Source organism: Canis lupus, chromosome 9 (assembly GCF_011100685.1).
Source record: "Canis lupus familiaris isolate Mischka breed German Shepherd chromosome 9, alternate assembly UU_Cfam_GSD_1.0, whole genome shotgun sequence".
NCBI lineage: Eukaryota > Metazoa > Chordata > Mammalia > Carnivora > Canidae > Canis > Canis lupus.
The window spans coordinates 26287294-26314976 of NC_049230.1; the positions used below are offsets into that span (position 1 = coordinate 26287294).

General features: G+C 50.4%; 3 protein-coding genes across 6 annotated transcripts; 1 reads left to right on the plus strand and 2 right to left on the minus strand.

Moving 5' to 3' along the window:
• Positions 1 to 191: 191 nt before the first annotated feature.
• MRPL27 (mitochondrial ribosomal protein L27) lies at positions 192 to 6099 on the minus strand. Its single transcript, XM_038547647.1, has 4 exons — positions 5996 to 6099; positions 3785 to 3910; positions 3325 to 3392; positions 192 to 594 (listed from the first exon to the last, which is right to left on the minus strand). The coding sequence occupies exons 1-4, from the start codon at positions 6066 to 6068 to the stop codon at positions 388 to 390; spliced, it is 474 nt and encodes a 157-aa protein (XP_038403575.1). The 5' UTR covers positions 6069 to 6099; the 3' UTR covers positions 192 to 387.
• EME1 (essential meiotic structure-specific endonuclease 1) lies at positions 6010 to 14170 on the plus strand. Of its 4 annotated transcripts, none has more exons than XM_038547643.1 (9): positions 6010 to 6161; positions 8012 to 8823; positions 8913 to 9043; positions 11280 to 11369; positions 11458 to 11579; positions 11758 to 11887; positions 12129 to 12244; positions 13011 to 13200; positions 13428 to 14170. In XM_038547643.1, exons 2-9 carry the CDS (start codon positions 8037 to 8039, stop codon positions 13602 to 13604), a joined length of 1743 nt encoding a protein of 580 aa, XP_038403571.1. In that variant the 5' UTR covers positions 6010 to 6161; positions 8012 to 8036; the 3' UTR covers positions 13605 to 14170. The 4 variants fall into 4 exon arrangements, with proteins under 4 accessions (XP_038403571.1, XP_038403572.1, XP_038403570.1 ...); XM_038547644.1 differs by lacking the exon at positions 6010 to 6161 and adding an exon at positions 6278 to 6541; XM_038547642.1 differs by lacking the exon at positions 6010 to 6161 and adding an exon at positions 6278 to 6458.
• On the minus strand, positions 13907 to 27683 carry LRRC59 (leucine rich repeat containing 59). The gene is made up of 7 exons (XM_038547646.1): positions 27366 to 27683; positions 26019 to 26078; positions 24318 to 24476; positions 24012 to 24116; positions 19800 to 19872; positions 17504 to 17677; positions 13907 to 15880 (listed from the first exon to the last, which is right to left on the minus strand). Exons 1-7 carry the CDS (start codon positions 27468 to 27470, stop codon positions 15636 to 15638), a joined length of 921 nt encoding a protein of 306 aa, XP_038403574.1. The 5' UTR covers positions 27471 to 27683; the 3' UTR covers positions 13907 to 15635.

Here is a 27683-nt window from a genome sequence, read left to right on the forward strand (position 1 = left end):
TCCTTCTCCCCAGGGAGGTGGTACTAAAGTAATCCCCTCCTCAAGCATACTCCCCCTTCTCATTTCCTCACTCTGATAGGCCTCTTTTCTGCTTTAAGGTTGTTCCTTGGTGAGCACAATAGACCATGGCTAAGGACCAACCAAAGAGTAAGCAGCTCCACCCAGGTTTATCCCCAAACAGCACAGGCACATGACTCCAGCAAACTTTATTTTTGGCCCCAGGTCAGGGCTCCCAAAAGGCTTCCTAGCCAGTCATTTCAGAGTCTTCTACAGTCATTACCAAGTGGGCTTCCTCAGGAGGCCTTGCCATCCCCAACTCTTGACTTCTCCTGGTGCCACCCTCTCCTGTCACCTGGGCTCCAGTCTCCATCCAATGGCCCCAGGAATTCAAAGCATAGCTACCAGTTTGAAGGTGCCCTCAGGCTTCACAGGAACCACGTGGACAAAGGTCTTATAGAGCACAGCACCCTTGGGCAGCCTGGTAACCAGCTCCACAGCCTCCGTGTTGCTGGGACTGGGCACATAGACCTCCTTAGTGTAGTGGACCACTCCCTCCTCCAGGGCATACAGGTGCTTCTTCTTCCCAAGGCCCACCTGCAACACAGAGACCTGGTCAGCTGAACTGATGGCCAGGTGGGCCATCCCAGGGCTTCAAGACAAATTTCTCATAAGGCTCTGGGACCAAATGGGAGATCAGAAAGCTCTATCTCGAGGCCCCTGGGTGGCTCAGTTCATTAAGTGTCTGCCTTTGGCTCAGGTCATGATCCCAGGGTACTGGGATCCAGCCTAGCATCAGGCTGTCTGCTCAGCAGGGAGTCTGCTTCTCCCTCTCCTTCTGCTCCTCCCCCTTCTTGTACTCTCTCTGTCAAATAAATAAATAAAATGTAAAAAAGGGAAGAAAGAAAGAAAGAAAGAAAGAAAGAAAGAAAGAAAGAAAGAAAGAAAGAAAGAAAGAAAGAAAGAAAGAAAGGGAGGAAGGGAGGAAGGAAGGAAGGAAGGAAGGAAGGAAGAAGAAAAGAAAAAAAAAGAAAAGGGATCCCTGGATGGCGCAGCGGTTTGGCGCCTGCCTTTGGCCCGGGGCGCGATCCTGGAGACCCGGGATCGGATCCCACGTTGGGCTCCTGGTGCATGGAGCCTGCTTCTCCCTCTGCCTGTGTCTCTGCCTCTCTCTCTCTCTGTGACTATCATAAATAAATAAATACCTTAAAAAATTTAAAAAAAAAAAAAAAGAAAGAGAAAGCAAGCAAGCTCTATTTGCTTTATCTTTTCCCAATGCTCTATCTTTTCCCAATTGCTCTATCTTTTCCCAATGCTTGGCATTTCCTTGCCTTCTACTTCTTTGCTGACTCTGTGACAGAAGAGAGAAAAGAAAACTCCAAAAAGGCAATCCTCATGGGTACTCAGTCCCTGAAAGCTGGTCTCTGGACCCACATCTGTGCAGGGGCCAGAAGCCACACTACACAAATCCCCAAACCAGGCCCAGGAAAACGCCTCTAATCATTACCCCTTGGGAGCTTGCTTCACTTAAAATTAAAAAACACTGGAGTTGTCACAGTAAACATGAGCTTGATATGCTTTTGTCCTATATAGCGATCTCTAAAGTTTTTGCTCTATAACCCATAACCCCTTTAGTCCTCACCTTATGAAGCAGCTACCTTTTCTATTCTCCAGACAAAAATTATGAGTGGAGAATAAACTCCATGTTGCATATACACTTTATACGCTGTATACATCTTAGCATTTTTCTTTTAGACCTTGAAATTAGACGTGTGGCAATTTTTATCTAGGCAACAAAGCATTATTCAATATTTCTCTGATTAAAGGAATGGGCTCAGGAGCCAGGATGCTTGGTTCAAATCCCAGCACCACTACCTACTGTTGTGTGGCTTGCACAAGTTGTGTTACTTCACTGTGTCTCAGTTTTCCCATTTGCAAAATGGGAATAATATTAACTACTTTTATGCGGTCCCCTCAAGGATTAAATGAGTTAATCATAAAGAGCTTAGAATACTGCTTAGTTTAAAACACGTTAGCGTTTATTATTGTTGGTTGTTTTTTTTTTTTTTTTTGGTTGTTGTTATTTTAGTGAGTTCCAAGAGTTAACACAACCATACAGCCAGTGTCTCAAGTTTTAATAGACAAAGCTACTATAAATACAACCAATTCACATACATTTAGCATTTATGACATAATTATAAGCTACCATCAGTCTTTCTGTGCCTATTAAAATTGCCCCAAAAAGGGGCGGTGGGGGGATTGATTACAAAGGAAACTAACATTTAAGGGATGCCTGGGTGGCTCAGCAGTTGAGCATTTGCCTTTGGCTCAGGGCGTGATCCTGGAGTCCCAGGATTGAGTCCCACATCGGGCTCCCCGCATGGAGCCTGTTTCTCCCTCTATGTCTCTGCCTCTCTCTCTCCGTGTCTCTCATGAATAAATGAATGGAAGCTTTTAAAATAAATAGATAAATAAACTAACATTTAAGAAGATAATGTGAAGAGTATAGTACAGGGATGCCTGGGTGGCTTAGTGGGTTAAGCGTCCAACTCTTGATTTTGGTTCAGGTCGTGGTCTCAGGGTTGTGAGACTGATTCCAGAAAGAGGCAGGCTCCAAGCTCAGCAGGGAGTCTGCTTCTCTTCCTCTCTCTCTGCTCCCCCCATCACCCCACGTGCGCACAAGCTCACTCTCTCTGTTAAATAAATAAATCTTAAAAAAAAAAAGTATAGTACATATCTGTGTTAACAAAGAACCTTCCTACCTCAGAAAGTAATCCCAATTTGCCAAAAAAACGGAAATCCCTGCCTATATGGACCTAATTTCTGGTACATACACTGAATCTATTTTATTAAATTCAAACTATCTTACAGCCATCTAATAACAACTTTATGCAAAAGAGAATTAGCAAGAAGGAAAAAAGAATACACTGAAATTAGTTTCCCAAGATTCAAAAGTATCTCAAATCACGAGGCATCTCCTTATCTAACAAGAAGGGGGTTAGAAAGGAGACCCAAGAGAACCAGACTGATGTTTCACAAGGCAAAGCACAGTGACTGGGAGTCAGGCAGCCCCAGCACGGACCCTAGCTCTGCTGTGTGGGCCTCTCCACTCCCTAAGTCTCTGGCATCTTACCTGGAAAATGGAAGTGATACCCAGGGATGGGCTAAGGATGAAACGAGACAATGCAGGCCCAGGAAGCAAAAAGATGCTTGGCATTTGATAAGTACCCAATAAACGCAACTGTTTTGTTATCACTACCATGCTTAGGAGCATAGAAAGGTGGTCCTGGGAAAGAAAAAAGGGGAAAGGGCTACAGAGCAACTCACATGGGCGCCTGGATGCCAACGGAAGTGGCGCTGAGTTGCAAGGATGTTGCCAGCATGAACGTAGTGACCTAGAAAAAAAGTCCACAAACACACTGTCTCTGGACCCCAGCAATAGGACAGCACAGCAAACTAAGAAAACATACTGGCCCTCGATTTCCTGGCCCAAAAGCTGCACACCAACCTCTAAGCCTGACCCTGGACAAAACCAATCCTACACGGTCGGATACAGGAGCCCCCTGTCTCCTTCTGCCAATCCCTCCCTACCCTCTACCTCTGGCAGTCTTCTCTCTCCAGTCACATGGCCCAGGTTCACACCTATCTGCTCTTCCTCAGGACCCTCACCCTGCCTCAGGTCTTCTCTGCATCTGTAATCTGGAGCCAAGTGCTCTGGCGAGCTAAGCGGAGAGTATAGGATCAGGAGGGTTGCAGCTGGGAAATGGAAACAAAGGCACGCCCTTACCCTCCATTTTCCTGAGGCCAAAGCGTTTGCCTGGTGACTTTCCACCCAGGTTTTTGGAGCTGCCACCTGTCTTCTTGGATGCATATCTGACGGCAAGAGACGCAGCCTGAGGGGGGCTCAGCAGGGCTGTAATTGCAGACAGAACAGAAATGTTGTTCAGAAAGGCTCCCCCAATTATTGCTTCTCCACCTCAATGGGCCATTTGCTAAACTGAAAGGTGGCAGGGGAGGTGAGGAAGATATGTGAGCAGAAGTGCCACTCGACTGTGTTGGTTTTCAGGGAGTGTCTGGAAGTCCTTGGCCTTCTCCCATGGCAGGGGACAAGTCATTCCTTGTATTGTCCTAGGTGTATGCACTGTATAAGAAGTGTGTGTGTGGCCGGGGGAGGCAGTGGGCAGTGAAATATTCACAGGAAAAAAAAATAAACACCATGTGCCTTGGGTTCTGACACATTCAATACTGTTGAGGAGAAACAAACACCACTGAAATATAAACCAGCAAGAGGACACCACAGAGCTGCTGGTTTCAGCCTCACCCACCACATGTCCTCAAGGCTCCAGACACTGTGGAGGGGCTGGACCACAGTGCCCAGCAACAGGACATCCAGAGAGAGGGTCCTGCTTTGGTCACCCACCACTTTCTCCACCATCCACCCATCCACTGCACACCAGATACTTGTAAACTAAAAGGGCAGCTTCTCTGAGGGTGGCTCCCACAGGCTCTTAGCCATTTCAGGAGGCTGGATTCTTTCATCAGCAAGCCCACCCAGTACGGGTCCTAACCAAAAAGACTGACACCCTGCCCTTGACAATCTGACCTCTCCATACTCATTCCAAAATGCTCAATGGCATTTATTTTTAAAAGGAAAGCGAACTGAAATTCATACTAACCAAGATGGAAGCCCCTTGCTATGTGACAAGCACAGGGCTGGCAGTCCTTGCTTTCAGGCCTGCAGGCACAGCCAGTTAATCAGGGATACGCCAGAGTCTTCAGAGAAGCCTTGTGAGACTCTGGAGTCTACAAGTTGAGTTCCTGAAATCAGGTTTCTCAAGTTTTAATGAGCAAAGGGAGTAGCTGGGGCAAAGGACCAGAAATAAATACTTGGAAAAACATGTTAAGTGCCCAGCACCAGTATCTACCTACCATTAAACCCATTCATTCATTCATCCTCTAACTTATGAAGATGAGGAATGGGACTTTTTACTATCTCTTTCACAAATATTTGCCCTTCAGCCTACTCCCCACCTCAAAGTAAATGATGCTGCCACCTATGCGGTTGCTCCCACAGAAATCTTCCGTGGCAGATTGCTTCCCTTTGCTCATCTCACATACCCAGTTCACCAGCAAACTCTGGGTTCTATCAAACCTCCAAAACAGATCTTAAAACCACTCATTTGCCCCCAAGTTTACTAACACTAGTATCTTTGCTAAATCACCGCTCATCAGGGCTACCATTAGAGATTTCCATCTGGTTTCCTCATTTCCACTCCTACTCTCTTTAAATTCACGAAAGAGCAATGGTTTGCTTCTCAACATGGAAAACTGGCTTAAGTCACTCTGTTGCCCCTCATTCTCTTACAGGGCTATGCCTCCTGTCTTTCTTTGGGTCTTAACTTTGAGGTTATCTCCCCAAAGGGCTTCCCTAACCACCAACCCCTCAAAAGACACCACACACACATACACACACACGTTTTTGCCTTCCTTAACAGCACTTGTCACAATTTACAACCATTTTGTTCATGTGCTTATTTACTGGCTTAACCACTAGAAAGAACCGGTCCGGGAGACTGTCTTCATCTCTCCTGAGATGCCCAACACCTAACCGCACTCTCCGGCACGGAGCCCTCACTCTGCTGAACGAGCGGGCTAACTTTCTGAGCTCCAGTGGGCCCGTATTTAGGGAGGAAGGGCCCCCAGGGGGTGGAAGCGGCGTGCCTACGTCACCAGCCGCTTAGGAAACCTATATCTACCCGCGGGGCAAAAGAAAGACACGTGTTCCTCGAACCGCCACCCCTCAGCCGGACGCCCGGGACGGGTCACGTGATCAGAGACGGCCGCCCTTCAAAGCTCGTGCGCCCACCCTCCGCCCCGAGCCCCCTCCAGCTCAGCGCCCAGGAGCCTCCGCAGGGAACAGCTTCCATCCCCAGGCTCCCTGCAGGGCTCCCGCTCCGCCTAAACCCCTCCCCCAGCAACAGCCACGGCGTCCCGTTACCAGCCGCCCGCGTCCTCAGCGCCAGCGCCGCCGACGCCATGTTTGCCGTACACTCGCTTCCGGTCTCGAACATCTGCTTCCGCTACCAGGGGAACTGCTTCCGCTACCAGGCGATCTGCTTCCGGGGTCTGCGCGGCAGTTGAAAGAGTGGCGCGAGGAGTGGCAGGTGAGCCCTGGGCGCGGGCCTGTCGGGCGGCGGGCGGCGGGCGGCGGGTGGCAGATCAGGGCCGGCCTCCTGGGTGCCGCCCCGCAGGGCCTCGGCGACCGGGGCTTCCGGGGCTCCGCCGCGCGGTGCGGACATGCCGGCCGGCCTGGCAGGCAGCCTCGATTTGCCGGACTGCGGCGGGGCTCTGGGAGCGGACCGGGAGGAGGTCCCTCCAGAGACGTGGAGCGTTTACTGGCTGCCTCGTGCTGTGCTAAGGCTGGAGATGCACCATTTCAGTTATTCGCACAGTGTTATGGAGTAGGTGTTATCATCCCTGTCTTACAAAATCGGAAAGCGAGGCTCCGGGAGGTTACATGGCCCATCTGGGTCACACCTACAACGTTAGTGAATGTTTATTCGAGGACTGACTCTCGTACACACGACCCAGCAATTGCACTTCCAGGTGTACATACAGAATTGAAGACCTGTCCCCATAGGGCAGCCCCGGTGGCTTAGCAGTTTAGCGCCGCCTTCGGCCCAGGGTGTGATCCTGGAGTCCAGGATCGAGTCCCACGTCGGGCTCCCTGCATGGAGCCTGCTTCTCCCTCTGCCTGTGTCTCTGCCTCTCTCTGCCTCTGTGTGTCTCTCGTGAATAAATAAAATTTTAAAATCTTAAAAAAAACCTGTCCCCATAAAAACTTGGACATGGGGGCACCTGGGTGCCTCAGGGTTGAGCATCTATCTGCCTTTGGCTCAGGGCTGATCCCCAGGTCTGGGATCCAGTCCTGCATCGGGCTCCTATGGAGCCTGCTTCTCCCTTTGCCAATGTCTCTGCCCCTCTCTCTGCGTTTCTCATGAATATTTTTAAAAAACAACTGGGACATGAATGTTCATGGCAGCATTATTCATAATGGGCAAAGCCCAGAAGCCAAATATCCCGCCGTGCTGAACAGAGAAACAAATTGTGGCATATCTATGCAGTGGAATATTATTCAACTGTAAAAAGCTATGAAGTACTGACATTTGGCACAACATAATTGAACCTTGAGAAACATGCTGAGTGAAAGGAGGCCGTCTCCAAGGACCGCACGCTGTACAATTCTGTTTGTATTAAATATCCAGAATAGGCAAATTTGTATAAACAGTAGATTTGTTCTTGCTAGGAGCTGGGAGGAGGGGGAAGTGAACAGTGACTGTTTAATGGCTATGGGATTTCTTTTTGGGGTGGTGAGAATATTCTGGAATTAGTGATGCAGAGTTTAGTGAATATACTAAAAACTACTAAACTGTACACTTGAAAAAGAAGTCTATGGTATATGAATTGTATCTCAATTTTTAAAGAAAGAATGCCTTGAGGCTTCTGGGTGGCTCAGTCTGCTAAGCCTCTGCCTTCGGCTCCGGTCATGATCCAGGAGTTGGGATGGAGCCCTGCATCAGGCTCCTTGCTCAGCAGGGAGTCTGCTTCTCTCTCTGTTCTTACCCCGCTCAGTGTTCTCTCTCTTGCTTTCTCGCTCTCTCAGACTCTTTCAAAGTCCTAAAAAAAAAAAAAAGAAAGAAAGAATGATTTGACACCTCCATTTCAAATTCAGAGATCAACAAGGGGGTGGTGTTGAGTCTTATTCCTACTGCATTAAAACGTCCAGTAGTAATCTCCACTTTGTTTCTGGGTCACCTTGACCTAGAAGGGATCTGAGAAGTCAGTCCTGTCAGACTATAGACCACTGAGTTCCAGATTGAATGTGCTGGGACCATGTTCTGCTTTTCTGTTTCTCTGTATTTTGTATGTATTTCCCTAACGTTTGACCACCTAACATGTCTGATGGACTGAATTCAGAGCTACGATCTGTGTTTCATCTCTCTTTTTCTTTTAGGGAATTAATTTGATAGCACGTATTGATGGCTCTAAAGAGGTCCTCACTCTCACAGGATTCTAGTGAGAGTGACTCTGAAGAGTTGCCAACATTTGCCTTCCTGAGGAAGGAACCATCTTCAACAAAGAGGAGACAGCCACAGAGGGAGGAGAAGATTGTTGTGGTTGACACCTCAGATTCTGAGGCCTCCTGTCCTCCATCACCACGGTTGAAAGATGCACCACCCACTCCAGACACAGCTGAACCTGTCACACAGACAGAGCCTGTCAGGGTGCTAAGCAGTGGAAGTGAGGATGAAGAAGAAATCCTTCCCCTGGCTCAGAGGCTTATGTGTAAGTTTCTGGCCTGCAAGCAGCTGAGCCCTGAGGATTCTAGTTCTCCGGTTAAAAGGATATGGGATCATCAAAATAATGAAGGAGCATCGTGTGACTGGAAAAAACAACCCTTTCCAAAGGTCCCTGATGTTCCCCTCCATGACACCTCAGAGAGACATGCATCAAATAACAAGGACCCTGCAGGAGATAATCCATGCCATCAGCTTCCAGCCTTTAAAGCTTCCTGTCCTATCCAGAACAGCAGCTTGACTATAACTGAAACAAATGCTGAGGTCCTCCCACTTCAGAAGAGAACCAAGCGTAGCCAGAAGGTCCGGAGGAGAGGCTCGCAGGGATGCCAGCCACGGGGACCAGCGAGCCAGAAGGAAAACACTGTGAGACAACAGGAGAAGAAGAAGGCAGCAGCACGGGTTAACAGGGTGAAAGCTCAGAGGCCTGAGGAATGCTTAAAGCACATCGTCGTTGGCCTGGATCCAGGTCCTCCTGGCACCCATCTTTATCCTATACTGGGGTACCCACTTTCCAGGCTACCCCCTGACTGCCCTTCTTCCCGTCATCTGTTGCAGTGCTTTTGCAGATGGAAGGTGGAGGCCAGCTGCTCGAGGCACTGCAGGCCATGGAGTGCCGCTGTGTGATCGAGGCGCAGGCCATGCCCCGGAGCATCACCTGGAGGAGAAGGGCCGAGCCAGCTGAGGTAGTGGTTTTCTGTTTGATGTTTTTCCTCCTACTTAGAGCTCCCGAGAAACATGCTTTCATTCTGAAGAATATTAGTCTGGGTCCCATTGGGAAAACAGATGGCACACTTAGGGTAATTTAAGGAAGATGTAAGAAGGAATGGTTTTCTTTTTTTTTTTTTTAAGATTTTTATTTATTCATGAGAGAGACACAGAGAGAAGCAGAGACACAGGCAGAGGGAGAAGCAGGCTCCATGCAGAGAGCCCAATGTGGGACTCGATCCCGGGTTCCCAGGATCACGCCTTGGGCCAAAGGCGGCCGTGCCAAACCTCTGAGCCACCCGGGCTGCCCAAGGAATGGTTTTCTTAAGTGTGTTTAGGTACAGGGCAACTGCAAAGATAGGACAGCCCCACAGGGTCGTAATACCATTAACTCAAGGTTTCTTCACCTCAGGTACAATCAGCATTTCTGATTGAATAATTCTCTGTTGTGGGTGCTGTCCTGTGTGCTGGCCTCCGCCCACTCACTCCTGTAGCACCCTTTCAGTCGGGACCATCACAAATGTCTAGATGTTGCCAAACGTCCCTTGGGAAAAATCGGCCCTGGCTAAGAACCACTGGCATATCTGTTGGCATGCATAGGCCTGAATGGATGAGGGGAGGAAGTGGTTACCAGCATCCGGAAGGAGAGAGAAATCTAGAGAGGACTCATCTTGAGAGAACCTTCACCTCCCATAGAGGAACAGAGCAAACCCTAAGTGACTCATTTCCAGGGACCCAGGGAAATAGCTCACCTTCAATCCTCCCTCCCTCCCTGCCTCCAGCCTCTTGCTGGGTTTCTCACAGGCCATTCTCATTTGGCCATGTGCACCAGAGGGCCTGGTGATATGGCCTCCTGCAGAGAACGAGTAGGAAGGGGGAGAGTGGATCTGTGGGGGCAGAGGGAAGATAATCTGCATAGGATTCCTAATTCTAACTGGGCTTTGGGAATGGGTGGGCTTGTGCTTGAAACCCAGGTCCCAAGGCTTTATTGCTCTGACCCTAGGAAAATTGTTTCATTGTTTTGTGGCCTTGTGTATAAAATGAGGACACTGTTGCATTCCTCTGGAGTCCCATGTCATGGGGACTAAGTCAGATAACCAAGCCCCAAGCATATAGTAGGCACATGGCAAATGTTCCTTCCTTTGGCCTGAGCTCCCGAGGTTACTAGCTCCTGTGCCTTCCACTCCTCATTTTTAAGAGTGTCCAGATGAAACACAGGTTTTTTTGCTCTCTCTCAAAGCACCTGGTGGGCTCAGTAGGTAGAGCATGAGACTCTTGATATCAGGGTCATTCAAGCCCCAGGTTGGGGCATAGAGCCTGCTTAAAAAAAATTTTTTTTTGCCCCCTCATTTGGATCTCATCAGTAATGTAGGGCCATTGCACACTTTTTAATTTGGGGTATCAGCAAATCTTTATATTCACATCACAGGGTTACTTTTAAGGGTGCTCCCACCTTATCTCTCATGTGGCAGTGGCAGTGGCAGTTCTCCTACACGGAGGGAATCCTTTTCCCTGCATCATGGTTACCATGATGGACACAAGTGGGAGAAGTTGAAAGCTTTGTGAAGGGTCACGGCTGATTGGTGGCCAAGTGGGAACTAGAACCCGGCACTCCTCCCACTGCACTATGCTATATTGTGGGTCTTGGCTTTTGTTTCTAGGGACCCAGTGACGAACCCCCTCCCCCCCAAGCCCTGCTCCCTTTGCTGGGCCACACTACTGCTGCAGGAGTGTGGCACATGAAGCCACCGTGTGGCAATGGTGAAGAGCAGGGACTTTCATGGGCGGCAGTTCCCCTGGAGGTTCTTTTCTTTGTCACACACAAGCCTGTGTATTTGTCTGAGCCTCTTGGCTCCTAGTCAACATCTGCCCTCAAAGGCCAAGTACTCATTTGTATAAAACTCACTGGAAATTTGCTTCCCTCCATTCCCCTATCCAAAGTGCACAGAAACATTGCAGTTCTCAGCCCATTTCAACTCCTCTTTACCACCTCTGAGAGGCAGTACACCAAGGTTGGAGAGTCAACTGGGGAGGGGACAGGATCATGAGTTATTGTTTCTTGCCACCAGAGCTTCATTCCAGAAGAGAAAGAATAATGCAAAAATGGGCTCGGCTGATGCGGGTGCATTCATTCACCCAGAAGGCCTGGGTCTCTCTCACAGGTGCTGAGCACCTACTGACCCGTCTCCCTCTGCTGGGTTCCGGGTCCTTTGGCAGGATGGAGAGGAAGACTGGGTGGAGGAACCTGTGGTCCTGGCACTGCTCCCGGCAGAGGCATTCGTATCCATGGTCTACAACTTCAAGCAGGTGGGCAGAGAAGGGTGGGCGCTGAGGCTGGGGACAGAAGGCCGACTCTAGGGAACAGATATTAGCGCAGCGTCTGCCCTTCACGCAGGGAAGTCTGGGTGACGCTGAGAAGGGGAAGGAAACTCTGCGGAGCTTTGTCACTGACGCCACAGCAAGGACAGCTGGGAAAGCTCTGTCACTGGTGATTGTGGATCAGGAGAAGTGCTTCAGGTTTGAATTGGTCCTCGAGATGAAGCATGAAAAGGGGCAGCTCTCGGGGCTACCAGGAGTGAACTTACTCATCCCAGATCTGGGTCCCCCTAACAAGTCCTGGGCTCTGGTCGGGTCTTTTCACCCCTGCTCTGCCCGAGCCTGGCCTGGAGCAGCCGTGCTCTGATTTCCTCCCCAGTTCCAGTGTTCCAAATCCTCCCAGAAGAAGGAAGCAGGGAGCGGCAAATAGAGAACAGGCCAAGGAGAAGCAGCAGAGACAGCCAGAGGCCAATGCAGGGCGCACCGTGTCCAGAGTAGATGTGGAAGAGGTAAGAACTTCACATTACCTGAGTCAGGCTGGGCTCCTACTCTCATCTAACCTGATTTGCTCTAGATGAGCAAGGTGCCAGCCAGTCATGCCTTTCTGCTTCAGCACCGGGTAGGAGAGAAAAGGCTAAGCAGGGAGCCAAGGGGCTGGGCTCTCTCTGGGTTTGGCTGGCAGGTGGGTGGGAGGAACCACAGACCAGTGTCCCTGCACCCCTCCAGCCCGTCCTGCTTTGGGGTCTCTAGGCATTGGTGGATCTACAGCTGTACACACAAGCCCAGGCCCGAATCGTGCAGAGCTGGAAAGAGCTGGCCAACTTCGCATGCGCGTTTACAAAGGCGGTGGCCGAAGCGCCTTTCAAGTGAGTGTGTCCCCAGCAAGTCTGGGCTCCGCTGCTGGGCCTTGGGCCATATAGCAGTTCTGGACCCACCTATGGTCTCTTTCCCCTGAACTTTGCCACCAGCCCGTTGTCTGCCAGGCTGGTGGCAGGAGTCAGCCCAGGCTGGGGATGCCTGTGAAGAGCCCTCAAGCCCAGTCCTTTTAAAATGTTCTGCGGTAGCTCATCTGTAAGTTCGTGTTCTGCAGGCTGGTGCTGGGTCACCAGTGAGCCAGGTTACTGGCTATCCCAGGTCAGGTAACGATGTAATAAGCCCTCATAAAACAAGCTTTTAGCCTACTCAGCTGTAGGAGTGTTTGTGGTCAAAATTTAAAATGAGTAGCGGACTTAAAGACAGTCCAGTCTGAGTCCATTTCATGCTTGGGGAATGGAGGCCTGAAGACTGCTTTGTCTGAGGTCCTAGCAAGTTAGAGGAACTGGAACCAGACTCTCAGATTGCCTGACACCTAGCCCCTAGTGGTTGTCCCTGTGCACACTGCCTCTCTAGTCAATACAGCGCAGTTTCAACATGTGAAACTACCTGGTTCTTTTCTGGCACATTGTGTCTTTATGAAAAGGACTTGATATCATTCTTAAGGGACACTGCTTGGGAACAAAATAAGCACTCACATAGACCAGATATGACACTGTGCCTGCCTCTCATGAGGTTGGTGGAGGGGTTTCTAAGTTCCCAGTGAAGGGGACAAGTGGAGTGACAAGTGACTCACAACTCTTCAACTGCTCTTTACAGGAAGTTCCGAGATCAAACTAGTTTTTCCTTCTGCCTGGAGAGTGACTGGGCTGGAGGGGCAAAGGTAGACCGTGCCGGCAGGGGGCTTGCACTGGTCTGGAGGAGGCAGATTCAGCAGCTGAACCGAGTCAGCCTGGAAATGGCCAGTGCCATTGTGGACACCTATCCATCCCCCCAGCTTCTAGTCCAGGTAGGCTGCTCCAGTGGTCACCTCCAACACCCTGTGGCATTAGTGGACTCCCAGGCAGTTTCCGTGGAGGGCACTCGTAGTCAGCACCACGGGCCTGCTGAGATCAGTGAACACAGACCCAGGGAGAGGACAGGTTCTCGTCCCCCCACCCAAGCTTACTGCCCCCTCGTTGATGGACAGGGTGACCCTGGATGATACAGTATTGAGAGGTCATTCACCACTTCCAGGCTTATAGACGGTGTCTTTTGGAGCAAGAACGCCAGAATCTGCTTGCAGACATACAGGTGCGCCGTGGGGAAGGTGTGACATCCACCTGCCGCCGCATTGGACCAGAGCTATCCAGGCGGATCTACCTTCAGATGACCACCCTGCAGCCAGATCTCTCTTTAGACACTGCAGACTGATGCCAGTCCTTGGGGACAGGGATGAAAAGCTGGAGATTTCTACCTCGCCCAGCTCAGAAGAGGACCACAGGAAGAGACTGGAAGCACTTCCTAAAGCACAAGCCTGGTCAGGCTCAAACATACTTCCTGGGTGTCCCATGTCTGCAGCAGTCCCCACCCCACCCCCAACACCTTGAGACAGACAGCTGAGATACTGGTGTTCCCCTTCCCAAGCCCCTAATGTCCCTCTCCCAGTGGAACTTGGCTGCCGTACACAAATCACCCTGCCCTAGCAGCCATCAAGACACAAATGAACAAAGACCGACCACTCAGACACGTATTTAATGATTGTAGAAATCCAGAAGAACCTCAGCTTCAAATCTTGAGATCACAAGTGAACTTCCCTCAGCAGGCTGGCTGGATGGGGCTGAGCATGCCCTGCCTTCCTCTCACCCACTGAGGCCACCTCAGCTGGCCCCTGTGCAGGGGTCTCCTCCCTATGCTAACTTCCCTGCCCTCTTTCATTTTACACACTATGTAGTTTCAATAAAGCATTTGTACCACTGGCTCTGGAGCTTGAAGGAAGACTGAGGAATGTGTAGTGATTCTGAGTAAGGTGTGGGCCATTGCAGCAGAGCTGCCAGGGGAGGGGGTTGGGGTGGGGGGGGAGAGAAATAAGTCACTCCCGGGATGGGGACAGTCACTAGGGGCTGTCCTCTCCAGATGAGCCACTAAGGCTCAGTCAAACCCCGCTCCCTGGCGATTTATGACAAGCTTTTGCTCTCCTGAGGGAGGGACAAGAAGCTTGCAGTTGGGAGTTTTCAGTGATTAAGCACCATGACGACCATTTCTCATTCCTTCATCTGGCTTTTGTGAAAAAAAGGCCAAGGAGGCCACAGAGCAAGAAAAGGCTTAGTCTGGCAGACAAGAGGATGGAGAGTCCTGCCCGTCTGTGCTAGTCGTTCGTAAACGCACCACTTTTAAGCTCCATGGTGCTATTTCCCTTCATTGTGGAGGTGGTTATAGGTCTAGACCTAAACAATTCTAAACCTCCAGCTCTGTGAAAGTTGAGTTTTCAGGTTGCCTCTGTCACACCAGCTACCCACAGCTGTCACAATATGGCTTTGACGGTCCACCTCCTTGTTTACTGGCAAGCGGGGAGTTAATGCTCTAAAAGTGAGGCAAGGAGCCCGGACCATTTTGTGAGAGCCACATGAGCCAAGGCAGGACTCTACAGGAGCTGCCCAAGACCCTCACAGCTGGGAGAATTCTATTTGTGGGACACAAAGCTGCCTACCATCAGAGTCTACACTCCAGCTGAGAGACACTCCATTCCGGTGTGAGTTCTGTTCTCTCCAGACATTAAGAAAGCAAAATGATGGGAAGAGAGGCTACTGGAGTGGGAGTCCAGTTTTACTTCAAACTAGCTGAGAGATCGTAGGCAAGTCATGGGAGGCCTCCGTCTCCTTGTCTGCACATGTTCTATTGGACTGGATGGACCTGAAGTCCCTTTCACGGCCTGAGATTTTATATGGTCATTAAAATGTCTGAGGTCCTTAAGAAAATAGGTATACCCCCCAACCCCCCAATTTAGGCTAGATTTGCTGAGTATGGTGTTTGTTCCCTTAGTCCCCAATATCACACTGCCTCCTGATCTGCCCTGGCTATGCAGGGAGGAATGAAAGAAAGGGTTTGTGACATACAAAAGTATAAATGTAGTGACAGCTGACCTGACCGTTTAGTAGAAACAAGCCTTGCCTTTACACAGCTTTGTATAACTAGAAAAGGCTGTTTTTTTTCCTCTGCCTACCCCAAGCCTGTTCCTTTAGGCATGCAGGTGACTGTCCCCACCTCCCCCTTCTCCTTATTCCACCAGGGAACCCTGACTACGGAACAGAGAAGTCCTACAAAGAGGAGATCTCAAGTACCAATCGGCAGCCATTTGATGATGGCAGGTAGGTCTGACGCTAAAAAGAGGTTGTGTCCAGCAGAACCCAATTCCATAGGAATCCAAGCTCCAAGGCTGGGAGGCAGCAGGTGTGGAGGACGAGCTCACTGCTGGGAATCGGTCTGCAGTACCCACTGCAGGATGTCGTGGCCGCGCAGTGCCCGGACTGCATTGTCGTAGACAGCATTCACGCTGGTGCAGAGAGGCTGCCGCCGCAGCTCCGTCACCCGACAGGCCACCAGCCCGCCAGCCACACACAGCAGCAGCAACAGCAGCAGCTTCAGCACAGCCCAGGACCTGGTGTGTCTCCGGGGTGGTGGCTTGCGGGGGCGAGAGCCAGACTTGGATTCTGGAGGGACACAGGCATGACAGAGGGCTTCGGTCAGTTTGAGGAGATGCACGTTCTACCCACTGATGCCTGTCCTCCTGTGCAGATCTGCTCACACCCCCTTCTCAAACGAAGACTCCCAAGCCCCCAAAACTTTTAAGAACATCTGAGTTCTTAAACACTCTTATGCAGAGACTGAGACAGAAATCCTCCTCCAGGGCATCTCTGGCTCCCTTATGCAGCTCACGATCTGCAGGGTCCCTCTGTATCAAGAGCCGGGCTCTTCAGAGGGCATCAACCATGGGTAGAGTACTGCCCACTTGGGGAAACAGGTTGGAGATGCTGGCATTATTATTCATATCCTTATTATTATAAAATATGCACATACAAAGCAAGCCTGGGGAGCCTGTGTGGTGCAATCTGTTAAGTGTCCAAGTCTTGGTTTTTGCTCAGTTCCTGATCTTGGGGTCATGAGATAGAGCCTCACATCAGGGTCCACCCTCAGCATGGAGTCTGCTTGAGATTCTCTCTCCCTCTGCCCCTCCCGCTTGTGCGCACTCACTTGTTCTACTCAATAAATAAATCTTAAAAAGAGAAAAGAAAAAAAAGCTGGGAAGGTCAGAGTCAGATACTGTACTGTCAACAGTGACTGCTGCTGGGAGCAGGGATTACAGGTGACTGTCATTTTCTGATATATATCCAGAACTTTTTTTAGTTCTCTGGAATGAATACCTATATTACATTTCTAATTTTTTTTTAAATTGGTTTTGAGATTTTTAGATAAACTTTAAAAAACTTGCCTGAGCATCCACATGTCAAGAACTGCATGATCCTGTCACAAGTGAGATTTTTCTCAATGCTATCACTACTCTGTAAGGAGGTCCGATCTTCGTTTTACACAAGGAAACCAAAAAGTGGCTGGGCAACTTGCTCAAGGCCAGCGAGGACAAGCAGCAGGGCTGCAGGCCTCCAGCCTTCTGATGGAGCTCCTTCCCCTACAGCTGCCTCCCCCTTGGGAGCCCCTTCAGACCAGAGGGTATGCAATCCTCCCCTGTACATGGAGCCACACTGCTACACAAATTCAACTGGATATCTTCAGGCAAAACACTAGTGTGTTCTTTATACAGCACAGTTCCCTGAATGCAGTAAAAGGATTCCTCTGGTGTTCAAGCAAAAAGAGAGCACTCCATTCTGATCTGGAGAGAGAACCAACCAGAGGCAGTGCCAGCTTTCCTGAGACAGAGGGGAGCTGGGACCATGCACTCAAAATGCCTAAGTGCGCTTCACAGATGATGAGAGGGACTTTTAAGGGTAATGTGACCATATGCAGTCTTCGCCTTATTGTGATTTTCGCATCTAACCCCTACAAGAAGGGCAGCTCCCTGTTCTGGGAACGCTCTCAGCCACATTTGATGGAACACCTGCACGCCAGCTGCAGCTCTGGGGAAACAAAGCAGCAAAGCACTCACACCCCAGGACAGCCCCCCGCTCCCTGTGGGCAAACCCTCCCACGTTGCTCCCAGGCCACAGAGCAGGATACTGTGTCTGACCATGGTTTGCAGCCTCACTCACTCATCTGTGTCTGAAAACAAATGGGTGCCCCCACGGCAGCCCAGCTGGAACCCTGCAAGTGTGGAAACGTACTCGGGGCCTGATTGGTCTCCTTCTTGGGCTTCTTTTCCTGCTCCCGCTTGGCTGCTTTGAGGGCGTCGTACTCCTTTCTTCGGCGCTCCTTCTCCTCTGCCTTCTCCCGCTTCCGCAGCTCTCGCTCCTGGGCCTCCTTAGCTCGCTGCTTGGCCTCCCGCTTCTTCTCCGCCTCTACAGGAAAATGCACAGCAAAATGACTTCGCACCCCCAAACCTGCGAGAGTACCTTCCAGAGTAACTAAAAGCTTAGGTTCGCCCCCCTCTCCCTTATGCCACAGGTCACGTAAACTGTAGTAAGAGGAAACAATGGTCTCTCCGCTCTTGGGGAAGTAGGCCCTCCCTCGGGTGCAATAAGCTACTCTGAGGGTTTACTGAGTAGATTAAAGGGTCCCTAGCCCTGTGCAGCAGATGTTAGGGCAATGTAACAAGGGGCACATGAGAAAGACATGGGTGACAAGTCAGGGGATTGAGAAAGCACAGCGAGCGACAACCTCATACAACTTGACTGTGAAGAGGAGACACCGGGGGTGTGGATTCTATGGCATTCCTATCTTCCCAAGCTTCAGAAAGGAACATAGCATGGCAAGGGCAAAGAAGAAGAGAAAGTGAGCACTCAAGTTCATGGTGAGAGGGAATGAAGTGTTTTCCTGAGGAAGCAAGACAACTTTGTCAGAGGGTACCTCTACACTTCCAACCCAGGAGTCTGTGACACGTTCTGACTTACTTCATGGTTCCAGTACATTTACATCCAGTACCCAGCTTACAAATCACTGGCTTCTAAAAATGCACTTTCAAATTGGTTATTTGGAAGCCTGAAGTACATTTTTCCAAAGCTGGGATGCCACAAATTAGGGGAGTCAAATGTCCTTTTAGGGCTTAAAAGCCTATGTGACCAATGTAGCTGAACAGTAGTACGCCAAGTACTGGAGCTTTCCACTGCTTTTCTATGTACAAACTAGATCCAAGTTCCAGCCCGGGCACTGAGAACTCCCAGGGCACGCTACACCCAGCCTGGAGAGAGCATGTGGCAGCAGGAGGACAAGCAGCAGTGGTCCGAGGAAACATGGCATCACAGCAGCCACACATATAAAAGGACCCAGTGTCACTTGGGGACCATGCCCGTCCCTCCCCAACCACAGGAATCCTCCAGTCAGGGAGCCAGAAGCCAGCCAGTCCATGGAGTACCCACTGTGCACCAAGCCTTGTTCTAAGTGCTCAAGATAGGGCACCTGGGTGGCTCAGTGATTGGGCATCTACCTGTGTCTCTGCCTTTCCCTCTGTGTCTCTCATGAATAAAGAAATAAAATCTTAAAAAAAAAAAAAAAAGCGCTTGAGATGGAACAGTGAACACAAGTCAGGTTCTAGTGCCTAGTCTACAGCCATACCACCCTGAACGCACCCGATCTCGTCTGATCCAGTGTCTAAAGCTTTCTAGAGATGGAGACAAAAAAGTGAACAAACAGTAAAAAAAAACAACGATGTATGCCAGAGAGAGAAGTAAGAGACTATGATGGAGCAAGAGGCAGGACAGCGACCCAAGTCCCGGTGCTTCTGATGCCACATTTGAAGACACGAGGAAGCACATGAACCCAGCCATGTGAAGACCTGAGGGGAAAGAAACCAGGCACAGCCCCTGAAGTCAGAGCTGACTTGGTGTGCTCGAGTACCCACAGGGGCTCGTGCAGCTGGAGTTACCAGCATTCTCTCTCCCCTGGCTGTGGGACAGAGCTGGAAGCAAGCAGGCTGGGGCCACTGTGGGTCTTGTTGGCAACAGAAGCCATTACAGTGTTTTAAGCCAACAGCAGTATAATTGACTTCTGTTTTAAAAAGATCTCCCTGGCTGCCATGAGGAGGAGGCCCAAGTGTGGAGACAGGACACGGAGCTGGGAAGCACTGGGCCGTGTAGACCATGGTGGCTGAGCTGCAGGTGGCCTGGATGGGGAGGAAGCATCACACACAGGACTCAGCTAGACCAGATACCAGAGTAACTGAAGAAAGGCATCCTGGACATCTTTGCAATTTCAGGCTTGAATAAGTGCAGGAATGGTGACTGCCTGTCTTGGCCATGCTTAAGTTTTAAAATGTGTCTTAACCCTCCTAGCAGGCAGTGGGACTCTGGAGCTTGGTGGAGAAGCCAGGACTAGAGACAGACCCATTGGACAAAGCTGATATCCTACACCACCACACTGCTCCCTGCTGCTCTTCATAACGCTTCCATGGACCCCAGCTCCTGGCACATGTGAGTCAGAGGCTGGGTGAGGACAGGAAGCTGGCAGAGGAGGGATGGCACGTACCTCGTTCTACTTCCAGCCGCCGCTGCCTCTCTCGCTCCTGGTCTGCCTGCACAGCCTTCATGTGCTGTAACACCTGCAGAGGAAAAACAGTGCTGAAATGCCCCGTACAGGGGGCCCCACGGCACATGTTTGCTCAGGAGGCTCACAAGTGACACTGTTTAGGGCATCTAGATGGTTCAGGTGATTAAGCGTCTGCTGTTGGCTCAGTCATGATCTCCAAGTCCTGGGAACGAGCCCCACATCAGGCTCCTTTCTCAGCAGGGGAGTCCGCTTCTGCTTCTCCCTCTCTCTCTGCCCCTCCCCCTGCTCATGTGCATGCCTACTCTTTCTCTCTCTCTCTCGGTGTCAAATGAATAAATAAAAATGTTTAAAAAGTGACACTGCTCTCTTCAGTCCAGCAGAGCCCTGCGGTAACGCAGAGCTAAGGGAGGCAATCCTGTCTGTCTCCTAACGCATGGTGCCAGCCTTAGTTGGAGAAGGGTCATTCATGCCCAGGTCACTAAAGCTGTGAGCAAACACATCTGTGAAACCCAGTGCCGACTGGAGTGTGTAGAGAGTCCTGTTCTTTACAGTTATTGTCACATGCATGATCCCATGTAATCCTTCAGCAACTGTGGTGATGAGCAGAGACAGCACTTCCCCTGAGACTTCCCAATGTCACTCCCTTGGCTACCTTATGGAACTTCCCCTCCTCCCTGTCCTGGGAGCCTTCTTACCTCTCTCGGTCCTAACACTAGGTTCCCTAAGGTGGAGACTGCTATCCCATCTGCAAGCTAAATACTCAATACATGTCCGATGAACAACTGACTGGATCCCCATTTCAAGAGGAAAAAAGCCAAGGCTGAGGTTGGCGGGGGCTGTGTGTGTGTGTGTGTGTGTGTGTGTGTCTATGTCCTGTGCATGCCTGTGTGTGACCTGTCTACTTCACATAGCTACAAAGTAGCACAGCTAAGAGTACAGGTCTTCGGAGCTCTTGGGCCAGAGTCTGTCCCACTCACATCAGCATACAGAGCAAGGAAGCCTCTAGGAAGAAGGGAAGAGCCATTCAGCCCATATAGCAGACAAAGCCCTGGCACCCAGAGCCCCTCAAATCCTCGTCCACTCAAGTCACAATGGCCTCTGACTGAAACGGCCCCAGAGATTCTCACTATGGTTAGGGGAGGAGGTAGAAGACTTTATTTTTTAGGTTTGTTTGTATCTTTAGAAGCTGGTATCCCTTGGATGTAGAGCACAGAGTGAAAGCTTAGAGCCCAGCACAATCCTGACTCTACTGCTCCTGTGTGACCTTAGCAAGTGACTTAACCTCCTGGGCTCCCTGCAAGAGCCTGCTTTGAAGCCACGAGGAACCCTGTCATGGGCCATCCAGGCCTTGAACCTGCTGCAACTTCTCGGAAGGGAGTCACCCTCACTAAACAATGGCCACTCAATAAAGGAGTGCAGGATCTGTTGGAAGGTCAAGCCTGATGGTGGGAGGTGGCCCCAGTTCAAAGTCCCTGTCTCACTCTGAACTCCAAATATTAAGCACCAACCATTCTGGTGGTTTTAAGGGGTGTACAGGTGGCTAAATAAAGAGCCCAGAGGCTTAAGAGACATCCCATTTCCTGTGCTCCAATGCATCAAGAGTTATCTGACAACACAGCAAGCTCAAAAATGGGAGCAATTCCTCTGCTCTGGACTGGGAGCCCCTGAAGGCCAATTCTTTCTGCCTATCCCAGTTCACAACACACAGTAAGCACTTGTTAAATACTGTCCAGCTAACAAGTTATTTCTTTTTTAAAATATTTTATGTTTTTTTTTAAGATTTTTATTTATTCATGAGAGACAGAAAGAAAGAAAGAGGCAGAGACACGGGCAGAGGGAGAAGCAGGGTCCATGCAAGGAGCTCGACATGGGACTCGATCCTGGGACTCCAGGATCACACCCTGGGCCGAAGGTGGCGCTAAACCGCTGAGCCACCTCGGCTGCCTGCCCATTCTTTTTATTTTTTAAGATTTTATTTATTTACTTATTTGACAAAGAGAGTGAGAGAGCACAAGCAGAGGGAGAGGGGGAAGCAGGCTCCCCACCGACAAGGAAGCCCAATGTGGGGCTTGATCCCAATACCCTGGGATCAATCATGACCTGAGCCGAAGGCAAACGCTTAACCCATTGAACCTCCCAGGTGACCCTAACAAGTTATTTTTAAAAGGTGCTGTACTGTGCACGAAGCTTATCAGTTACTGCAAATGACCCATGCACCAATACAAGGTCAGAGCTGTTGAGGGTTAAACTAACCCCAGGGGACAAGTGACCTCATTCTAGCCAGCCCAAGCCACTCCACTATGCCTCCTCAGTGTGCTACGGGAGGCCACACTAGGCTGAGGAACCAGGGAGCATGGCTTCAGTTACCATACCCACAATGCAGTGTCCTACCTAGTGCTCTGTCTGGAAGCTATATGCTATTGCTATCAATATATATAGCTATCAATATGCTATTGATCTTTGTGCTCAATAAAAATGATCTTTGTGGAGCATCAGCAATTTCATACAGTTTAGCATATTAGTTGAATGAATAAACGGATAAATGAAATCTGTGTGCACAGTGAGCGTTTATATCAGAGAAATGGAAGTGAGCTCTACTTCACAGGGTTATGAGGATCATGAGGTGAAGCATAAAGCATGCAGGACAAAGGAAGAGTGGTGGGTGACAGCTCCTGCTATTCTTCAGAACAGACATCACTCCTAAAGCACCAGGACTTCACTTATCACTTGTACTGTTCTCAGCTATAGGCCAGCTGTTGCCGTGGCTACCTGGCTGCCCAGACCTTGTACCTGGTCTCCTGTGACAATGGGTGAGATACATGATGAGACTTTCTAAGACGCCCTGAACTAATGAAAAGAAAGGCCATTATTCCTGAGATTCATCTAGAGACCCACCATGCCCACATTTCACTTCCAATAATTCTATCATTTAAAGTGAAAGGATTTCAAGTCCTTTCTGTTCATCATGCCTCCTAAATATGGCCAAGTAAGCCATCTGGTGCTCAGCTGTTCCAAAGCTGGAGGGAAAAAGTGACCGTAGCTGGCATCTGAGAGATGCTTAAGAATCAGTGCAAGGGAAAAAAAAAAAAAAGGAATCAGTGCAAGGCATGGGGCACCTGAGGGGCTTAATTGGTCAAGTGTCCAACTCTTGATTTCAGCTCAGGTCATGATCTCAGGGTTGTATAACTGAGCCTCGGCATGGCGCCTGCTTAGGGTTCTCTCCCTCTGCCTCTGTCCCTCGCTGCTCGTGCATGTTCTCTCTCTCAAAATAAAATATTTAGAGAGAGAGAGAGAGAGAGAGAGCAGCAGTGTGAGGCACCTTTAGGGCTGCCGATAATTTCTGCCTTCCATACTGCCTTTATTCCTCGCTCCTGCATCAGACGACTCGACTGAAATCACATGTCCCATCTGCCTAGGATATGTCTGCTTACAGGTATAAGCTTACAAATATTAACAAAACTTCTTTGTCATAATAACCATGACTCAGAAAGGCCACAGTCTCTAATCTTCTCGTCCCATTTAAAGAACTGTCAAGGGACGACTGGGTGGCTCAGCGGTTAAGTGTCTGTCTTCCGCTCAGGGCATGATCCTGGAGTCCTAGGATCGAGTCCCACATCAGGCTCCCTGCATGGAGCCTGATTCACCCTCTGCCTATGTCTCTGTGCCTCTCTCTCAATCTGTCTCTCATGAATAAATAAATAATCCTTTTTCTTAAAGATTTTATTCATTTATTCATGAAAGACACAGAAAGAGAAAGGCAGAGATGTAGGCAGAGGGAGAAGCAGGCTCCAGGCAGGGAGCCTGATGTGGGACTCAATCCTAAGACTGCAGGATCACACCCTGAGCCAGGGGCAGGTGCTTAACCGCTGAACCATTCAGGCGTCCCATAAACAATCTTTAAAAAAAGAAAGAACTGTCAATGGTGTAATGTTGGATTGATTAGGTAAGGTCCTGGTTTCTAGAAAATAAAAATTTTACAGTAGAGAAGCCAGTACCGTTCTGCTTCTTGTAAAGTAAACCCAGAGACAAAGGTCCCTCTGCCTGACAGGCTCAGAGTAGACATATTTCACTGAGACCTTAGTGCTGGAAACCTCTCCCAGCTCCAGGTGCCCTGGGAGGGAAAAGCAAGAGGAGGCAGACATGAGTCCCAGGGGACCATGCAGAGGGGATGCTGGGGAGCTCCGTGCATACCTTGTTAGCACACTGCTTACACTGCTTCTCATCCAGGCAATCCCCAGCCACTTTGGCCAGGGCAGGGTCCAGGGGGTTATCCTTTAGGTCCAACCACTTCAGGCTCTGAAGAGAGAAGACAGAGAGGCCGCTCAAGCCCAAGTTCACACACAGAGTCCCTCAAGGTAGACAAAATGAGCAGGAAGAAAGCCCCTGCATGTGCCAGCTGCAGGGAAAGCCATCCCTCTGAGGTGGCACCAACGAGAGGTCTTCCTGCCAGCCGCTCTCACAACCAGGCTCCACCCCCCTAGGACGAAACACTGTTACCTTGAGCTGAGCGAAGCTGACAGGCAGGGTCACCAGCCTGTTGTTGAGGAGATCCAGGTGCTGGAGGTTGACCAGACGGCCAAAGTCTGCCGGCAGTTGCTGCAGTTTATTCTTACTCAGGTCCAGCTTCACCAGGTGTGTGAGGCCACAAAATTCCGCCTAGGACCCAGAGGGACAACATTCAAGCCATGGGCTCACATCTCGGTATGATGATGCAGAAGCCTTCAAGGCAGAGGCAACTGCCTGTAAACCCTGACCCTACCTGCCATCCGCTCTTCCACCTTGATGGAGATGCAGCCAACACCCAGCACTTCTGCTGGTAAGTAGTGAGATGTGTACATACAAGGACTTAGCACAAAGTAGGCACAAGAATAAGTGTGTTCCCTCATGCTCTGTGCACGCCCCCAGGCAATCCTCCACATTGTTACAGGAGGCCCTGCCCGTCCCCCCACAGCACCCTATGTTCTCCTTTCACAGGAGTGGTCAAAGCACAGCATGACCATCCATTTCCCCAAAAAGATCAAGTGCCTCTCAAGTACTCTGTGGTATTCTCTGTTTTTTGCAGCACCTAGCACAGTACCGCTCTGCAGTGACGTTCCAACCTGGGTGCAGAGGCATGACTCCTGCTCTCTGGGGGCCTATAATCACCAGCGGATCTGTGCTGAGAAGGCACAAACAACTGAACACACTCAGACTGAACAGACTGAAGAGCACACTGGCGGGGGGGGGGGGGGGGGGTACGCGGCACTGGGGGGCACTGTGTGACTACTGACGACACAGGCAGTGGCCAGCTGCTAGGACTTGCCACCATACTTTTATTAGACACGACATGCTTTCTAGAAGCAGTGGGATCTCAGATGCTTTTTCAGTGTGAGAAATGGTTCTTGCTGAGCTTCAGAAAGATCCTAGAGATAATGAGTGAGGCTCAGGGGAATACTGACAGGGAAACAGACTAATGATCCAATGAAGCAATTGCCAACTTCTGAGACCTGATCCCCAAGCAGAGCCCAGTGGAGCCAGGCAGGGAGTGACACAGCCAGGGTGATCACTGCAAAAAGACGACAACAGCAACAGACCTGCCACCATCGCCCTGGAGAGGCTTGAAGGGCGGAACCACTTGGGGCCTACCCAGGTAAAGGACTGTGAATTGGAGACATCACAAAGAATACAATGGAGAACTGGGAGGAGTTGTGCAAGAAAAATCAAAAGGACCTGACCACAGGCTGGCTGTGTCGAAAAAAGTGTCTCAAGTAATTCAAGGGTGGGGAGAATAATGATACGGTAGTCCCTGAAAGCCACATTATTTTTCCTGTTCCCCATCGAAAGATATAGGTTGTTGTTCATAAACAGCTTTCTCTCTGGAATGCAGACGAACTTACAGAATGGCCTCTCCTCTCCACAAAAGGGAGGCAAACTACTTTTCAAAGGAATAAAATAAGGCAGAAAAAAAGATGACCCCAATAAGTGATTCAGCCTGTAAATCTGTTGACTTTAGTTTTTCATTGGCCTGACTTCCCCACTGTTCTAAAAAATGAAGCTTCTACCGTGCTTCCCTTCTTGCTGAGACAAACCATCCCAGCATGTACCATTCAGTTATAGCCTGTCTGCAGGCCTGTCCTGAAATTACGCCTTACGACATAACACCCTCAAACAAGAAGCATCAGTACTCTAGAAGGAATTGTGCTTGCCTGCCGATCTTACCGGTAGACTTGTCAGTTTATTGCAGGACAGATCCAGAATGGTGGCCTTTGGGAGGGCAGCCTAGGAAAAGGAATGAGAACAAAATGTCAAACCAACATGTGGAATGGTTCAGTGACATGAAGCATTTTCCAGAGAAAATTCCCACAATTAGGGAGGTCTTTAGAAATCAGCACTGAGGGGATCCCTGGGTGGCTCAGTGGTTTGGTGCCTGCCTTTGGCCCAGGGCGCGATCCTGGAGTCCCAGGATCGAGTCCTGAGTCAGGTTCCCGGCATGGAGTCTGCTTCTCCCTCTGCCTGTGTCTCTGCCTCTCTCTCTCTCTCTATGTCTATCATGAATAAATAAGTAAAATATTAAAAAAAAAATTCGGTACAGAAATATAACGTAGTAGTAGTAATAATAGCTGCATGCATCAGCATTCACTACCTACCAAGCACTTCTGAATGCAATCAATCTTCCCTGTAAGATGGGAACTATTATCACCATTTTATTAATGAGGAAATCTATGGGCATAAAGGTTAACTAGCTTGCCAAGGGCACGCAGCTATTAAGCAACGGACCTGGAATACGAACTGGAAATCCGTTCCAACCTCCATACTACAGAACCAAGTGCCAAAAGCAAATGTAATTCGTTAAAGGCAGGGAGGAAAGCGTAGGTTACCGGTACGGGTGTGCCTGTAGGAAACCTGGTGGGAAAAGCAGGGACCTATGACCTAACATCACTCTGGCAGCAGCCTAGTTGTGTCATCTTCTGGGACTTCAGGCCTCAGTTTCCTGGCGGAGAGAGTGGGAGTAGAGGGGCCGTGGAGTGGGCAGAAGCAACTGGATTCCAGCCAGTTTAAGCTGAGTTGGGAAGAGCCCTTGCCAGCCAAGCAGCGATACTTCAGGGCTGGGGCAGGCAGCTGGGATTGCCGGCTTCCCAGAAATGCACAGTTCCGGGCCACACCCAGGTCTCAACGGAGGCCTACTTCTCGGACGAGTCATTCATTCATTTGTTCATTCATTCCCCCAACAGCCAGCAACCACTCCGTGGGCGCCTCCTTGGAGTCAAACACGGAGCCCAGCGCTGTGGAAGCCCCCCCAGAACGAGGAGGTTGACTCCCGACCCGTAAAAAAAACCCAGGGCCGAGCAAGCAGCGCCTTCTCGTCTCCTGGAACCACGCCAAAGTGACACGTGTACATCCCAGGAAGGAAACCGGGGGGGGCGGGGGGGCTCCCCGGGGACTCGGTCCCACTCCCCCCACCCAGTTTTAAGATCTGGAGACTGAGGCACGGGAAGGAGGCGGCCGGGGCCAGCGGGCCAGCGCCAGGCTCGGGCGGGCACCTGGGCCTCGCGGGGCGGTACTGACCAGTTCCTTGACCGGGACCTCGTTCAGGTCGCTGAGGCTCAGGTCGAGCTCGTTGCCGTCCAGCTTGTCGCGGAGGTTCCCGCCCTTGCTCCCGGCCTTGGTCATGGTGACGCCGGCACAGCGGTCCCGGCTCGGGGGCTCCGACGGACCAAAGAGAGGCTGAGAAGCCGCGGGCCGGCTCGGCGGACTCGCAGCCAACCGACAACGCGCGCTGCTCCGCCGCCGCAGGCGCGAGACGCCGCCGTCCGCCCGCCCGCCCTCCCGCTGCACTCGGAGCCCCGCGCCCCGCTCCCACCGGTGCCGCCGCGACGACGACCA

Bases quoted from the DNA above. Each gene is read 5' to 3' on its own strand.
- MRPL27 (XM_038547647.1), bottom strand. From the start codon at position 6,068: ATGTTCGAGACCGGAAGCGAGTGTACGGCAAACATGGCGTCGGCGGCG. The intron at 3,911-5,995 runs GTAACGGGACGC...CTGCAATTACAG, and splicing joins GCTGAGGACGCGGGCGGCTG to CCCTGCTGAGCCCCCCTCAG. The intron at 3,393-3,784 runs GTAAGGGCGTGC...CTTTTTTTCTAG, and splicing joins TGGCCTCAGGAAAATGGAGG to GTCACTACGTTCATGCTGGC.
- EME1 (XM_038547643.1), top strand. From the start codon at position 8,037: ATGGCTCTAAAGAGGTCCTCACTCTCACAGGATTCTAGTGAGAGTGAC. The intron at 11,370-11,457 runs GTGGGCAGAGAA...CCCTTCACGCAG, and splicing joins TGGTCTACAACTTCAAGCAG to GGAAGTCTGGGTGACGCTGA. The intron at 11,580-11,757 runs GTTTGAATTGGT...TTTCCTCCCCAG, and splicing joins GATCAGGAGAAGTGCTTCAG to TTCCAGTGTTCCAAATCCTC.
- LRRC59 (XM_038547646.1), bottom strand. From the start codon at position 27,470: ATGACCAAGGCCGGGAGCAAGGGCGGGAACCTCCGCGACAAGCTGGAC. The intron at 26,079-27,365 runs GTCAGTACCGCC...TCCTTTTCCTAG, and splicing joins AGGTCCCGGTCAAGGAACTG to GCTGCCCTCCCAAAGGCCAC. The intron at 24,117-24,317 runs GTAACAGTGTTT...TTCTCTCTTCAG, and splicing joins TCAGCTTCGCTCAGCTCAAG to AGCCTGAAGTGGTTGGACCT.